The sequence below is a fragment of the Solanum verrucosum genome, unplaced genomic scaffold (genome assembly GCF_900185275.1).
Source record: "Solanum verrucosum unplaced genomic scaffold, falcon-dt-bn FXZP01000108.1, whole genome shotgun sequence".
Lineage (NCBI taxonomy): Eukaryota > Viridiplantae > Streptophyta > Magnoliopsida > Solanales > Solanaceae > Solanum > Solanum verrucosum.
The window spans coordinates 3,434,732-3,452,517 of record NW_026020274.1 but is presented as its reverse complement, the minus strand read 5'-3'; the positions used below and the strand labels follow the sequence as shown (position 1 = coordinate 3,452,517).

General features: G+C 33.8%; 2 protein-coding genes across 2 annotated transcripts; both read right to left on the bottom strand.

The window, feature by feature from the left end:
* Positions 1 to 220: 220 nt before the first annotated feature.
* LOC125833870 (protein TRACHEARY ELEMENT DIFFERENTIATION-RELATED 7A-like) lies at positions 221 to 772 on the bottom strand. The gene has a single exon (XM_049513025.1). It carries the CDS (start codon positions 770 to 772, stop codon positions 221 to 223), a length of 552 nt encoding a protein of 183 aa, XP_049368982.1.
* Positions 773 to 2,967: 2,195 nt separating this feature from the next.
* Positions 2,968 to 3,492, bottom strand: LOC125833933 (protein TRACHEARY ELEMENT DIFFERENTIATION-RELATED 6). Its single transcript, XM_049513096.1, has one exon. The coding sequence runs from the start codon at positions 3,416 to 3,418 to the stop codon at positions 3,002 to 3,004; it is 417 nt and encodes a 138-aa protein (XP_049369053.1). The 5' UTR covers positions 3,419 to 3,492; the 3' UTR covers positions 2,968 to 3,001.
* Positions 3,493 to 17,786: the final 14,294 nt, after the last annotated feature.

Here is a 17,786-nt window from a genome sequence, read left to right as displayed (position 1 = left end):
AGGGTAAAATATTAAAAGATAATTTTATGTATGATTTCTTAAGGAACATGTAAAAAGTAAATGTCATAACTAATATGAAATAGAGGAAATACATGGGCAAATAATGTTAAGAAATTAAAGTATGTTGCATGTACACAATAATTGTGATAGAAAATTAATGATCAACCATTAGCCTTTGATAAGGCAATTATTAATATATTCATTAAGATGTTGCTGAGGACTATACATGGCTATTTTCAAGAGCAGAAGGTGTAATTTCTGATGATTTGTTATTAGCATGCAATAAGTTATGATGATGAACTTCTTCTAATTCTTTCTTTGTCCTTATAATATCATCCTTTTCATGCAAATCTTCTTCAATTGAGAGTACTATTGTCTCAAGTTTCCCATGAGGTCCTTCAACAATTGCTTCCTTCATTTTAACATGATCATCAATGTGTTTCACTTCTTTCTCTTCAACTATCATTGTACTCTTCTTCTTTTTCTTCAAGAAGCATGAGCAGAAAGCTAGAATAGCTAGGCCAAGTAAAATGCAACCGAACATCGAGAAAACAAATATTATTATGATGTAATTGTGAGGTGGTGATGGTGGTGGTGGTGGTGGAACATATGGTGGAGGATGAGGATGAGGTGGTGGAGGAGGAGGGTGGGGGTGAGGTGGTGGGGAGGTGGGATGAGGAGGAGGGGGTGGTGGAGAGATGGGATGAAGAGGAGGGGGTGGTGGATGGGTAGGGAAATATGGGAATTGGAAGTTATTCAAATTGTTTGCCATAGGAATCAAAATCTTGGGAAATTGTTATAATTTTTTTGTGTGCAAGTTCTTGATGAATCTTGATGTTGTGATGTAGAGAAAAAGAGTTCTTGGCTGCTTATTTATAAGTGCTGAATATTCCCAAGGTTCTTTTCATTTAGCTCTCTCATGTGTTTTTTGTTATTTTAATTTAGGGAAAAAGGTTAGATACGTCATCGAATTTTGAGAAAAGACTTATTTATGTTATTCGCTAAAAGTTTGGTTCATCTATGTTATTCTTGTTTGAAAAAAGGCTTATACATGCCATTATTTGTTAATTGAAATGGCACAGGTAAGCGCCCTTTTCTCAAAGTTCGATGACATATTTGAGCCTTTTTCCTTAAAAAATAAATGACATGACCAAATCATAATTGACCACGAGGAAAAAATGGTTTTGCAAAAGCGGAACTGTTTTCAGTTAACAAATAATGATATGGATAAGCCTTTTCTAAAACAAAAATGACATAAATAAACTAGCAAACAATTAACGGATGACATAAATGAGATTTTTTTTCAGAAGTCGATGATATATTTGAATATTTTCCCTTTAATTAATTAAAATTCTCTCTTTTGGAGTATGCTTTCAAGTAAGCAGAGACTTGGCTCTCATGTAAAGACTAGGAAGACTTTATCTTAGCTTTAATATTCTGATGATTGCAGTATAAAACACTTTTTGTTTGCTCTATTCTTCTTTAATTTCCCTTTATTATTTTGCTGAACTCATGATTAGTGTTCCACAGTACAAGACATGGAGATTGATAGGCAATTAAGACTTTAACAGTGTCTATATAACGAAAAGACTACGAACAAGATTTGAAGTACCTAGCCAAGATTAAGAGTTCGGAGTTCTAAATTTCCTTTTAAAGGTGTTGATAGTGGGACTCGAACCCACTAGTGTAAAACATTTCCACAATCCCTTCCTTGTCCGTAAGTAATTATCAATCAATTTTGTTAGGGATTCACGAATTAATATAAATATATATCTATTTAACTTTCTAATACATATAAAGAATCTACGAAAAAGCTAGTGGGTTTGTCCAAACCCGTGAAACCCCTGCTCCGCCTCTGTCTGTAAACATGATTGTTCAATCACTGATCTTCAAGAATTTTCATCATTTGAGCTAAGAAAATCAATAAGAATCTCTCTCTTTTTTACTTCATTAAATATGTTGTAGGGGTGGTAGATGAGCATTTCTCAAATGGATAGAATAGATTTGAGAATGTTTCGGCCCGAGTGTGCGACAAGTAGATCAACTTTCTTACTAATCTCTGATATTGACTTTGATCAACTGAATTTCCCTTTTTATTTTTGAATTTTATATTCAGATCAATATGTGTTTTAGATAGACGACAACCACTCATCCTTGTTTCGTTCAGAAGATCTAGCACATACTTTCTTTATGACAACATAATAAATTCTTTTCATCTCGTTATATATTTCCATGCCAAGGAAATAGATCAAATGGCCCAAATACTTAATCTTGAATTCCAAGGTCAACTATTTTTAAATATTCTTAATTTTTGACTAGTCATCTCCTGTAAGTATGATATCATCGACAAACACTATTTGGATGGTTGTCTTTCTCTCAAGAGAATGTTGAATGAATATGAAGTGTACCCTTGTTTTTTATTTTTTTATTTTTTTACAATTGAGTAAACCTTTCATTAATGATACAGAAGTAATCATAAAGCTTGACGCTCTTAACTTCTAATTATATGCGCTAAATTTATAGTTTGAACTTCACGCTAAAAAAATAAAATCTACCAATACTATTTTAATTGACAGAGTATTATTAAGTGAGACGTTTAAGAAGAGATAAACATTTTAGACATACTGTTATGATTAAGGCTATTATTATTATTATTTTTCCTAAAAGAAACCAAAAATATGATAAGTAATTAATATGAATCGCGAGGAGTATATTAGTCAACAAGGATTCTTTATTCCGAAAGGTTACTAGGCCGGCCTTTAGGTCCAAAGTCATGAATAGGATGATCGATACCATGTAAAACAGAACTTGAGTCTAACTCATTAAAAAAAGTTAGCTCGAGGCGAGGATAAGAATTGAATGGTATATGAGAAGTTGTGACTAAAAAGAAATTAAAACATCAAAAGAAAAAAATAGTAATTATAATTAACTTTATACAATAGTAACTCCCATAGTAGTCACTTATTTAAAAATAAAATAAAAATCATGAATTGATGCTTAATTAAGTTTGTCTATGGGCAGCTTCAAGAGCAGAAGGTGTAATTTGTGAAGATTTATTATTAGCATGTAAGAAGTTATGATGATGAACTTCTTCTAACTCTTTCTTTGTCCTTACAATGTCATCTTGTTCATGCAAATCTTCTTCCACTGAGAGTACTATTGTCTCAAGTTTCCCATGAGGTCCTTCAACAATTGCTTCCTTTATTTTAACATGATCATCAATGTGTTTCACTTCTTTTTCTTCAACTAGTATTGTGCTCTTCTTCTTTTTCTTCAAGAAGTATGTGCAAAAAGCAAGAATAGCTAGGCCAAGTAAGATGCAACCGAACGTTGAGAAAACGAATATTACTATGGTGTAGCTTTGATCAGAGGAAGGTGGTGGTGGTGGTGGTGGTGGAGATCGGAAGTTGTTATCCATAGTTTTTGATGTGTTGGGAAATTGTTATGAGTTTTGTTGAAAGTTCTTGATGACTTTTGAAGTTGTGATGAAGAGTATATGAGTTCTTGGTGGTCTTATTTATACGTGTGGTTTCCTAAGGGTTTATATTCTCCGTTTCAATTTGTTTGTATTACTTTCCTTTTCAGTCAGTTAAAAAAATTGTTTCTTTCCTCTTCTGATAACTCTTTAATTTTAGCTTTCTACCTAATATTTTGGTATATCCTACATATTTTTATTTTAAAACTACCTATTAAAAAATATTCTTTACTTTCTTAAATTTCGTGTTAAGTCAAAACCAGACAAACAAATTGAAATGGAGGAGTGTTTTTCTCCCCTTGTTTTTAGGCTATGCTTTGAAGTAAGCAGAGACTTGGCTCTCATGTGAAGATATAGGAAGACTTAATCTTGATGTGTTGATTGTAGTGAAAAACACTTTTCCTTCTGTTGTACTCTTTTATAAACTTGTTATTTTGCTTTAACTGTTCTTCTAGTGTCCTACACCACAAAACATGGAAATTTGATAGGAAACTTAAAGGTTTTGAGAGCTTCTATTCTATAGGGTAGAGTTGTAGCCATATTCTTTTAGCTCCACTGCAAAATGTTAGTAAAAGATTTTAAATCATAACTATCAAGAAATTATATATATATAGAGAGAGAGAGGGAGAGAGAGAGAGAGAGAGAGAGAGAAAGAGATAATTGTGGTGTTTCGCTTAATTTGCATCACCTCGACTAATTTTACGAAATATATGTCACATTTCATAAAAAACAAATATCAGGTAACTCAACATGCAACTAATTTCGCAAAATACGTGTCACACTAAAGTCAGTGGCGGAGTCAAAATTTAAATTAAAAGGTACAATATCTTAAGAAGCAAACACATGAATAAACTGAAGGGGTTCGACATATACTATAGATACATTAAAAATAATCTTAACTATATATAAATATTATAATTTTCCATCGAAGAAGGTTTGAATGACTCCCTGACCATAAGTTGGCTCCGCCCTAGACCAAGGATAGAATAAATCTAAAAAAATAAATCATTTCATTGACCACTAACTCACACCATTAATTCTGCTCTAATCAAGATTGTCCTATTTCTACATGTGTCGAGCGCAAAATAAGTTCCATTAATAATCACCCTTTTCTTCTCCCACTTCGCTTGAATATATTTTAATATAATAGCTAGTAGATCTCTCAAAATTCTATCCGTGCACATAAATTGAGATAGAGAAAGTAACATATATTATTTAAAAATTACGTATAAAGTATTATAAATTACAATAATTATTAACTTAAAATATTTTGAAAGAACATATAAAAAATTTAGTCGACGCTCCAAATTTCATCTGTGCCACATAAATTGGGAAAAAAGGAATAGCATATATTATTTAAAAATGACACAAAATTTAAAGTACTATAAATCACAATAATTAATAATTTATAAGATTTTTAAAACATATAAAAAAATTGACCGACTCTCCAAATTTCATAAATTAAAATAAAAAATTATTATCATATATTGGACTCGAGCTTACACACGGACTCGTGTATCCAGTTACAGTAACATAATTACATAATATAATGGAGTAGTAAATTTCACTCTTTTTTTTGTTGTTAAAACTAAAGTAAATGAGCTATGTGTGAAATGGACCTTAAATTTCACCGCTCTTTATTTCTTGTTGCATAAAATCATTTGAGGATACATTTATTTAGGTAGTTACATTTGAGAAATCCATTAAAGCACTTCAAAATAATTGATTGTTGTCATATTCCGATATTGTGTCACAAGATATTAGAAAAAAATAAAAAAAGCGATGTTGCTTTGATTCTTGAAAAAGAGAAAATTGTGCATAATGACAAACTATTAATTGAAAATAAATAATATAGCTACAATTTCATTTATTTCCTTTGAGTAGCTACAGTTTCACACATCTTGCTACTGACGGGTCCCACAAATTAAAAAAAAAAACGAAAATCATTTTCTTTATACAATTCACTTCATCTCTTTCCTCTCTCCCATACCCTTCAATTTCTCCTAAATTCTCTCCATAAAATCAGTTTAAATTTCTAATCTTTACTAATACGCGATTTCAAAAATTTCAGGTACCGCCAAAACCTCTAAATCAACAATTTTCCCCTTATCTCTTTAACTTTCATATGAAATCATAATTCATACATATTTTTCATTTATACAATGGATGAACATTTTCCTTGGGTCTAACTCAGAATTTTGGAGAGGTTACATGTTCAATAGCCAAATTCAAAGAAATTAAAGACATTAGATCCAAATTTAGGAATGACCCAATCAGATTGGGTGAAATTAATGCAAAATAGAAGCAATCTGAAATTGTTGAGGGAGGTGACAAAGATCAGTACGATGCTAGTTCAAGTAAGAAGAGGAAAGGAAAATCAATTGTATATTAGCCATTAGGTTAATATACAAACTTATTGTATAAAACAATTGTATATTAGAATTGTTTCTCGCTCATTGGAGCAAGATGAACATGAAGAAGTTTAGGTATTTGTATAATCATTAATTTGTATATGTTACAATTGTATATTAGTCTCTGTAAATTTTTGTCCTATATCTGTTTGTTTATACAAACTTATTGTATAAATAGCGGTTGTTATTATAACAATTTTACCATATATACAATATTAACAATTATACAATTGAAATGTTTTGTATAATATATAATATCCACATAAAACATGTTTATGTTATATTCAGATAAATTAGTGTTATACAAAATGACTATATATACTTTTTTATATGTTTATTTATACAGATTTGTATTTTTTTAGCCATTAGGTTTAATATACAAACTTTCTCCATTAATAGAAGTACAACAATCTCACTATATATACAATATAAATGATTATACAATTGAAATGTGTTGTATAATGTATAATCTTATTTATAAAACTTGTATAGGATAAATTGAATTAAATCTTATTTTATACAATACGCTAACTGTATTTGTGTCATATTTATACACAGTAAGTCATAGTTATGTATATATGTATATTTGAGCAAAGCTGTATATGTATTCCAAAGAAGCAATCAACAAATCAAATTGAGGTATCAAAATCCTGTCTTCTTTTTTTCAAGGTGTTAAATTTCTAGGCAAACGTGTACTCAGTTACAATGGAGTCACTACTGATGAAGAAGTTGTAAAAGGAAAGAGATCTTTTTGCGTGAATTTAGCGATTGTCTTCCTTTTTTTAATAGAACTTATAGCCTTTTATTAAATTTATTTAGAAAATAAAATTGTATATTGCTTCGAATGAATCCTGAAATATACAGATTAATAGTTCCATAACAAATATAAAATTTGCTATGGAGCGCTATTATGTAAACTATAGCTATAAGATACAAATATGTTTTTCATGTTTGTTATATGTGAAAGTTGCTCTAAAAAAATCAATGGATGCTTTGGAGGATCCAACACGGATATCACATTATTGTTGGAGAGTCTGAGTAACATAGGTTAAAAGTGTTTTTAGCCGGATACCATTTGACTAGGGCTAAGCATATTATGATTCAAACTGAAAAATTGATCGAACTAATTTTTTTTTTAAAATTTGGTTTCGGTTTGTTTGGTCGATTTCAGTTATTAATTCGAGAATTTCGGTTATTTGGTTCGGCTTTCAATTTTTAATTATTTTAATGCGGTTAAACCGAAAAATCAAAATTAAATTGCACTATACTTACAATTATGGAGGTTCTCATAATGTTTTTTCAGAAAAAAATTATTGTTCATAAATCGCATCAAGAATTGCGTTTTATTCATTGTTAGTGATTTTCAATGTAGCTCTTTGTATTCTCCCTTTGATACCATTAACTAAACTAGTAATTAACATATATTTTCTATCATTACACAAGAACTCCACTTTATTGCATATATTTCCACCACTTTATTAATTTAGTTATTCTCACATAAATACACATATTTCAAGCATGGGCTAATACACAAGAAAAACTCCAAAAGTCCGGTAATTTCTAAAATTTGACTCGTAAATCAAAAACTTTTGCAAAAAAAACAGCTGGACTACACATAATGTTTCCCCAACTCATTACGGAGGTCCTCATATACTTTTTTCAGAAAAAATTTCTGGGTGCCCCAAAGGTGCTAGATCCATGGACTAATACACAGAAATCGGTGAAGGTCGGGTAATTCCTAAAATTTTGCTCGTAAATGAGGAAATATGCGTGAATGGCAAGACTATACGTATAGCTTCCCCAACTCATTACTGAGATCCTCGTATAGTTTTTTTAGAAAAAAAATTATGGTGCCTCAAGACACTAGATTCATGGAGTAATACACACGAAATCGGTGAAAGTCGTGTAATTCCTAAATTTTTACTCGCAAATGAGAAATATGTGTGAAAGAAGCGGCAGGACAATACATAATGCTCCCCCAACTCATAACGGATGTCCTTATATAGTTTTTTCAGAAAAAATTTCAAATTGTTCATAACTAGCATTCATGGCTTGTAAATGCGAAAATGGACGTTAAAAAATTGAGTGAGAATATGTTAAGGTTCCAACTCGTTACACAGGTCTTCATAAAGTTTTTAAGAAATAAATTTTGGTTGCTTCGAATGAGGCTGGGCACCGGAACGGAACGAACTGGTACCGGACCGGAACGAACCGGTACCGGACCGGAACAGGACGATTTGACCGGGTTGTTGACCGGTACCGGGATGAATCGGACCGGAACTACCGGGATGGAGGCTCAGTTCCGTCCCGTCCCACTATATACCAGGATAGAATCGGGACGGACCGGAATGGACCGGAACGGAACGGGATGGAATAAACGGGACGGCACATATAGCTATTTCAAAAAATAATTATTTTTTTTGAGTTATTTTGAATTACGAAAATTTGAATATTTTTTTTTTTTTTTCTAAGTTATATTAGTTTATCGTATTTAAGTTTTAAAATTTATAATAATTTTACTTAAGTTTATTTTAAAGATTTTTTTTTTAATTTTTACGTATATAAGTTTGTAAGTTAAGTTTAATAAAGTTTTTTTTTTTAGTTTTTGAGCTTATGTAGTTATGTTATAAGTTTTAAAGATTTGAATCTTTCGAAGTTTATAAGTTATTAAGTTATACTTATAACTTGTAAGTTAAATAACTTAAGTTTGTAATTTTAAAAAAATTAAATAAACATAAAAGAAATGCTAATAAAAGTAAATAATGACAAAAATATTATTTTTTATTTTAATTAAAAATGAACCGGAACGGAACCGGAATGAACCGGGATGAACCGGTACCAAATCATGGTACCGTTCCGTTCCGTGTACCGGTTCAATGTATCCCATCCCGCCCCGAATACTACCGGACCGGAACGGACCGGAATGGTACCGGTACAACCCGTTCCGATTCCCAGCCTTAGCTTCGAATGTCAGATCAATGGTATAATACACACGAAAAATTAGAAAATCTAGGCGATTGTTAAAGAAGGGCTTGTAAATGTAGAAAAGGGCGTTAAAAATGGTGTGAGTATGTGTGAAGGTTCCCCAACTCATTACGGAGGTCCTCATAAATTTTTTTGAGAAAATTTGTTTGAGTGCTTCGGTCGTCAGATCCGTGGGCTAATACAAATGAAAAATCGGGAAATTTGGGTGATTGTTAAAAAAAGGTGTCTGTAAATGCGAAAATGAGTGTTAAAAAAATAGTGTGAGTATACGTGAAGGTTCTCTAACATATTACGGAGGTCCTCATAAAGGTTTTTGAGAAAAAAAATTTGGGTGCTCTGGGAGCCAAATTCATGGGCAAATACAAAATCACGCAACTGAGGTGATTGTTAAAAAAAGGCTTGTAAATGTAGAAATGGGCGTTAAAAATGGTGTGAGTATATGTGAAGGACCCCAACTCATTATGGAGACCCTCATAATGTTTTTTGAGAATTTTTTTTTGGGTACTTCGGGCGCTAGATCAATTCTCTAATAGACACGAAAAATCGGGGGATTTGGGCGATTGTTAAGAAAAGACTTGTGAATGGAGAAATAGACGTTAAAAATGATGTGAGTATACGTGAAGGTTTCCCAATTTATTATAGAGGTCATCATAAAGTTTTTTTTTAGAATTTTTTTGGGTGTTCTGGGCACCAGTTCCATGGGATAATACACTCGAAAAATAGGGTAATTTGGACGAATGTTAAAAAAGGACTTTATTTGCGGAAATGAGTGTTAAAAAAATGGTGTGAGTATACGTGAAGGTTCCCCAACTCATTACGGAGGTACTCCTAAAGTTTTTCGAGAATTTTTTTTAGGTACTTCGGGCGCTAGATCCTCATAAATTTTTTGAGTAAAAATTTTTGGTTGCTCCGGACGCTAGATCCATTGTCTAATATATATGAAAAATCAGAGAATTTAGGCGATTGTTAAAAAAGGTCTTGTAAATGCGGAAATGAGCGTTAAAAAATGGCGTAAGTATATGTGAAGGTTCCCCAACTCATTACGAAGGTACTTATAAAGTTTTTTCAGAAAAAAATTTAAGGTGCTTCGGGCGCCAGATCCATGGGCCAATACATACGAAAAATTGGAAAATTTGAGCGATTGTTAAAAAAGGACTTGTAAATGCAAAAATGGGTGTTAAAAAATGGTATGAGTATACATGAAGGTTCATTAACTCATTACAGAGGTCCTCATAAAGCTTTTTAAGAAAAAAATTTAGGTGCTCGGGCCACCAGATCAATGGGCAAATACACACGAAAAATCAGAGAATTTAGGCGATTGTTATAAAAGGACTTGTAAATGTGGAAATGGGCGTTAAAAAATGGTGTGAGTATACGGAGGTCCTCATAATGCTTTTTTTAGAAAAAATATTTAGGTGCTCTGGGCGTCAGATCCATGAGCTAATACACACGAAAAATTGGGGAATTTGGTTGATTATTAATAAAAGGCTTGTAAATGCGGAAATTGACATTAAAATTAGTGTGAGTATACGTAATGATTTACCTACTCATTATAGAGGTTCTTATAAACTTTTTTTTAGAAAATTTTTTTTGGAGCTCCGGGCGCTAGAATTATGGGCTATTACACACAAAAAATTGAGGAATTTGTGTAGTTTCTAAAAAAGCATCTATAAATGCGAAAACGGGTGTTAAAAAGTGATGTGAATATACGTGGCGATTTCCCAATTAATTACGGAGGTCCTCAGAAGGTTTTTTGAGAAAAAACTTTTGGGTGCTTCGGGGCGGCAACTCCATGGGTTAATACACACCAAAAATCAAGAAATTCTGGTAATTCCTAAAATGGGATTTGTAAATGCGGGAATGAGTGTTAAAAATGGTGTGACTATACATGACGGTTCCCCAGCTCATTACGAAGGTCCTTATAAATTTTTTTGAGAAAAAATATTTTTGGGTGCTCTAGGGCGCAAGATCCATAGGCATTAACACACGAAAAATCAAGGAATTTGGGTAAATCCTAAAAAAAAGTCTATTAATGCGGAAACATGGGTTAAAAAAATCGTTTGAGTATACGTGACGGTTCCCAACTCATTATAGAGGTCTTCATAAAGATTTTTTAAGAAATATTTTTTGGGTGCTCTAATGCGCCAGCTCCATGGCTAATAAACACGAAAAAAATGAGGAATTTGGATAATATCTCAAAATGGGTTTGTAAATATGGAATCGGGTGTTAAAAAAATTGTGTGAGTATACGTGGCGGTTCCATAACTCATTATGGAGTTCCTTATAAATTCTTTTTACAACAAATTTTTGGGTGCTTTAGGGTGCCAGATCCATAGGCTTATACACACGAAGAATCGAGGAATCAGGTAATTTCTAAAAAAGGTCTGTAAGTGCGGAAACGAGCGTTAAAAAATGGTGTGAGTATACGTGGCAGCTCTCTAACTCATTAAAGAGTTCCTCATAAAGTTTTTTTGAGAAATTTTTTTGGGTGCTCCAAGACACCATATCCATGAGCTAATACACACGAAAAATTGAGGAATTTTAGTAATTCCTAAAAAGGGGTCTATAAATGCGGAAATGGGCGTTATAAAAATGGTGTGAGTATACGTGGCAGTTCCCCAACTCATTACGGAGGTCCTCATAAATATTTTTCAGATAATTTTCTTAGGTGCTCCGAGGCGCCATATCAGTGGGCTAATATTAACACACGAAAAATCGAGGAATTTGGGTGTTTCGGAGAGCCAGATCAATGTGCTAATACAAACAAAAAATTGAGAAATTTGGATAATTCCAAAGAAAAGGGTTTGCAAATGCGGAAATAGACGTTAAAACGTGGTGTTAGTATACTTGGTGGTTTCCCAACTCATTACGCAGGTCCTCAAAAAAAATTTTGAGAAAATTTTCTTGGGTCATCCAGGGCGCCATATCAGTGGGCTAATATTAACACACGAAAAATTGAGGAATTTGGGTAATTCCTAAAAAGGGGATTGAAAAGACGGAATCAGGGGTTAAAAAATGGTGTGAGTATACATGACGGTTCCCCAACTCAATACGGAAGTCCTCATAGATTTTTTTGAGAAATTTTTTTTGGTTGCTCCGGGGCGCAAGATCCATAGACTAATACACACCAGAAATTGAGGAATTTAGGGTATTTCTAAAGAGGGGTTTGTAAGGGCGGAAACATGTGTTAAAAAAAATTTGTAAGTATATTTTTCAGAAATTTTTTTTTGGTTTTTCAGGGCACCAGATCCATTGGCTTATATATATGAAAAATCGAGAAATTTGGGTAATTACTAAAAAGGGCTCTGCAATTGTGAAAACGGGCGTTAAACAATGGTGTGAGTTTATGTGGCGGTTCCCCTACTCAATATGAAGGTCCTCATAAAGTTTTTTGAGAAAAAAATTGGGTGCTCCGTGGAGCCAGATCCATTTGCTAATACAGTCGAACAATCGATGAATTTGGGTAATTTCTAAAACGGGTGTTCAAATGCGGAAACAAGCATTAAAAAAATGGTGTGAGTATACGTGACGATTTCCCAACTCATAACGGAGGTTCTTATTAATTTTTTTGGGTGCTCCGGGGCTCTTGATTAATGGACTAATACACACGAAAAATTGAGAAATCTAGGTAAATCCTAAAAAGAGTCTGTAAATGAGGAAACGGGCGTCAAAAAAATGGTATGAGTATATGTGATGGTTCTCCAACTCATTATAGATGTCCTCATAAAGTTTTTTGATAAAAAAAATTTGGGTGTTCCGGGGCACTAGATCCATGGGCTAATACATACGAAAATTAAGGAATTTGAGTAATTCCTAAAGAGGAATATGTAAATGTGTAAATAAATGTTAAAAAAATTGTGTGAGTATATGTGGCGGTTTTCCATCTCATTATGGAGGTCCACATACATTTTTTTGAGAATTTTTTTTTGGGTGCTACGAGGCGCCAGATCCGTGGGCTAATATACACACGAAAAATTGAAAAATTTGGGTAAATCCTAAAAAAAGGTCTGTAAATGCGAAAACAGACATTAAAATTGGTGTGCGTATACATGACGATTCCCCAACTTATTACGGAAGTCCTCATAAAGTTTTTTGAGAAAAATATTTTGGGTGCTCCGGGCCGCCAGATTTATGAGCTAATACACACGAAAAATTGAGTAATATGGATAATTTCTAAAAAGAGGTTTCTAAAAAAAGAAAGGGGCGTCAAAAAAATTGTGTTTGTATAAGTGGCGGTTCCCCAACTCATTACAAAGGTTCTAATAATTTTTTTTGAGAAAAGTATTTTTGGATGCTCCAGGGTGTCAGATCAAAGGGCTAATACACACGAAAATTTGAGGAAGTTACGTAATTCCTTAAAAATGGTCTCTAAATGTGGAAACGGGCGTTAAAAAATGGTGTGAGTATACGTGGCGTTCCCTAACTCATTACAGATATCCTCATAAAGTTTTTTGAGAAAGATATTTTGGGTGATCTAGGGCGCCAGATCAATGGGTTAATACACACGAAAAATTGAAAAATTTGGTTGATTTCTTAAAAGAGGTATGCAAATGCAAAAACGGGCATTAAGAAAATGTGTGAATATAAGTGGCGGTTTCCCAACTCATTACGGTGGTCTTCAAAAAAAAATTTGAGAATTTTTTTTTGGGTGCTTCTGGCGCCAGATCCATGGGCTAATATATACGAGAAATCGAACAATTTGGATAATTTCTAAAAAAAGGTCTATAAATGTGGAAATGAACGTTAAAAAAATAATATAAATGGCGGTTTCCCAACTCATTATGGAGATCCTCATAAAGATTTTTGAGAAAAAAATTCTACGTGCTCCAGAGCGCCAGATCCATGGGAAAATATACACAAAAAATTTAGGAATTTGGGAAATTTCTAAAAATAGGTCTGTAAATGCGAAAACAAGCATTAAAAAATGGTGTGAGTATACGTAGCGATTCCCTAATTCATTACAGATGTACTCATATATTTTTTTTAGAAAAACTTTTTGTGTTCTCCGGGACGCCATATCCACAGGATAAACGCACGGAAAATCGAGGATTTTGGGTAATTCTTGAAAAAGGTTCTGTAAATGCGGAAACGGGCATTAAAAAAATGGTGTGAGTATATATGACGGTTCCCCAACTCATTACTGAGGTCCTCATAAATGTTTTTGAGAAAAAAAATTGGGTGCTTCTAGGCGCCAGATTCTATAGACTAATACACACGAAAAATTGAGCAATTTGATAATTCCTAAAAGGGAGTATGTAAATGCAGAAACGGGTGTTAAAAAAATAGTGTGAGTATACGTGACAGTTCCTCAACTCATTAAAGAGGTTCTCATAAAGTTTTTCGAGAAATCTTTTTTGGGTGCTTCGGGGCGCCAAATTCCATGGGCTAATACACACAAAAAATTGAGAAATTTTGGTAAATTCTAAAAAAAAATCTACAAATGCGGAAACTGGCGTCAAAAAAATAGTGTGAGTATACGTAGTGGTTCCCCAACTCTGTATTGAGGTCCTCATCAAGTTTTTTGACAAAAGAATTTTGGGTGCTCCAGGGCGCCAGATCCATGGGCTAATACCCACAAAAAATCGAGGAATTTGGGTAATTCCTAAAAAGAGGTTTGTAAATGCGGAAACATGCGTTAAAAATGGTGTGAATATATGTGGTGGCACAACTCATTACGGAGGTACTCATAATTTATTTTGAGAAAAAAAATTTAGGTGCTCCGAAGCACCTGATCTATAGGCTAATATACACGAAAAATTGAGGAATTTGGGTAATTCCTAAAAGAGGGGTCTGTAAATAAGAAAACGGGCGTTAAAAAGTGGTTTTAGTATACGTGGTGATTCCCAACGCATTATGGAGGTGCTTATAAATTTTTTTGAGAATTTTTTTTGGGTGCAATGGGGAGCCTGATCCATCGGCTAATACATACGAAAAATTGAGAAATTTGTGTAATTCCTAAAAAAAGGTTTGTAAATGAGAAAAAGGACGTAAAAAAATTGTATGAGTATACGCAGCAGTTCCCAACTCATTATGGAGGTCCTCATAAAATTTTTTGAGAAAAAATATTTCGGGTGCTCCGGGGTGCAAGATTCATGGGCATTTACACACAAAGGATCGAAGAATATGGGTAATTCCAAAAAAAGGCGTCTGTGAATGCGAAAACGGGCGTTAAAAAATGGTGTGAGTATACGTGAAAGTTCTCCAACTCTTTACGGAGGTACTCATAATTTTTTTTGAGATTTTTTTTGGATTCTTCGGGGAGCCTGATCCATGTAGAATACATGCGAAAAATCAAGGAATTTTAGTAATTCCTAAAAAGGGGTCTGTAAATATAGAAACATGTGTTAAAAAAATGGATCGAGTATACCTAGCGGTTCCCCAACTAATTACGGAGGTCCTCATAACTTTTTTGAGAAAAAAATTTCAAGTGCTCTGGGGTGCCAGATCCATGGGCTAATACACACGAAAAATTGAGAAATTTGGGTAATTCCTAAAAAAGGATTTGTAAATGCGGAAACGGGCATTAAAACAAATGGTGTGAGTGTACATGGCGGTCCCCAAACTCATTACGGAGATCCTGATAAATATTTTTGAGAAAAAACTTTAGGGTGCTTAGGGCGCCAGATCCGTGGGCTAATATACACACGAAAAATTAAGGAATTTTGGTAATTTCTAAAAAAAGGTTTGTAAATGCGAAAACGGGCTTTAAAAAATGGTGTGAGTATACGTGGCGGTTCCCCAACTTATTACGGTGGTCCTCATAAAGTTTTGTAATAAAAATATCTTGGGTTCCAGATCCATGGGCTAATACACAAAAAGTCGATGAATTTGGGTAATTCCTCAAAAGGGGTCTATAAATATGGAAACAGGCGTGAAAAAAATGGTGTGAGTATACTTCGCGGTTCCCCAACTGATTACAGAGATCCTCATAAAATTGTTTGAGCAAAAAATTTGAGGTGCTCCGGGGCGCCAGATCAATAGGCTAATACACACGAAAAATCAAGGAATTTGGGTAATTCCTAAAAAGGTTTGTAAATGCGGAAACGGGCGTTAAAGGCATATTTTCACATTTACAAGCCAACTCGTAGGAATTACGTGACCTTCTTAGTTTTTCATGTGAATTGGCCCATGAATTTGTTTCGCTGGTGCACCCAAAACTTTATGAGGACCTTCAAAATGAGTTCGGAAAACATTACCAATAGTCCCACAATTTTTAAGGCGTATTATCGCATTTATGAGCCAACCTTTAAGAATTACATAACTTTCTTGATTTTTTGTGTGTATTAGTCTATGAATCTGGCGCCTTGGATCACCCAACAAAAATTATGAGGGCCTCCGTAATGAGTTGTGGAAATATTACCTATAGTCCCACCATTTTTAAGACATATTTTCGCATTTACGAGCCAACTTTTAGAAATTACGCAACTTTCTTTGTATTTCATGTGTATTAGCCCATATATCTAATGTCGTGGAGCATCCAAAAAAATTTCAGAAAAAATAACGTTGGCTTCCATTTGTTCGGAGAGAAAAATATCTGCATTTAAAATTAAACGGAAAATACCAAATTTCTCATTTTACGTGTGCTACAGTCCATAGATTTTTGGTGATATGTGATTTCGACAGCTTTTTGGCCGAAAATTTTCAAGTATTATTTTCTGGATTCAAACCTCAATTTTGGAATTGGGTCTTGAGTTGATTGGCCAATTTCTCTATATAATTGATATGGGAATTGTTGTTTCCGATGAGTGATTCTGAATACTTGATTATTATAGATTGTGTGGCTTTGAAAGTGATTCGGAAAGGCAAGACTCAACTCTTTGAATGATTGTTGATTGATTTAAGGCAAGTGATTTCCAAAACCTTGTATTCTTGTCGTGTACTTCCTTCGTTGCTTGTGTGTTGGGAGTAATTGTCACGCCCCAAGCCTACACCCTGGACGTGGCTGGCACTCAAAGACCATTACTGGCCCCCCCAAGCGAACCCTTAGCCTGGCCTTCTTAACTCGGCGGAAAACTCAATGCAATGCAAGGTTTTAAAACAACCTGATTGAAATAAAATCTGGCCAAAAAGGTATCTCGAGTCTCAAAATATAATATTTACATATATACATAGATGAGAGACTCCAAACCAACTAACTGACTGTCTATGAAGCCTCTATAATACTGAGATGGATGTTGGGATAGACCCCGCAACACCCTAATAAAACAAAACTGAGAGAACAACATAATCGAGTCCTCCGGAACACAAAGAGGCTCACCACTGCCTCTGATGTACTCAACTGGATCAACGACGAACCGGATGCTGGCCCTGGGTACCTGAGTCTGCATCATAATAAGATGCAGGCCAACTGGCATCAGTACATTGAATGTACGAGTATGCGAGCTGGAAAGCTAAATCACAACTTAAACTTGGAAGGAGTACAAAGGAACTCTTACCTTGGCTCTGTTCAACCCATGAATAACTGAACTCAATATATAAAGCAATACGACACATGCAATATATAAAGCTTGCAAAATAGCATAAACAACTTAGTTTGTTAAAGATAAACAATAACAACTCAACTTTACATATATAAAAGTAATATAACTTTAGTGTGAGACTCTTTCAACCGACAATCACCACTATGAGCCCCGTGGTGATACAACGTTTTACCTCACGTTGCCCAAGGACCATTATATACCTTGCCGTGATATAGGAAGCTAACTTTACTAAGTGGATCCACTAGCTTAATCTTACGGGTTCATCTAAAAAGTATGACCCGTTAACTCCCATGTTGGCGCATGGTTCTTATGGAGAGTTGAGTTTATATGAACTCGTGTCCCAATTCGGTGCTCAAGACTACTCCCAAAAATACTTAGCTCATAAGTGTTTTTAAACACATCTTTCTTTATTTGAGATAATTACTCAAAACTTTG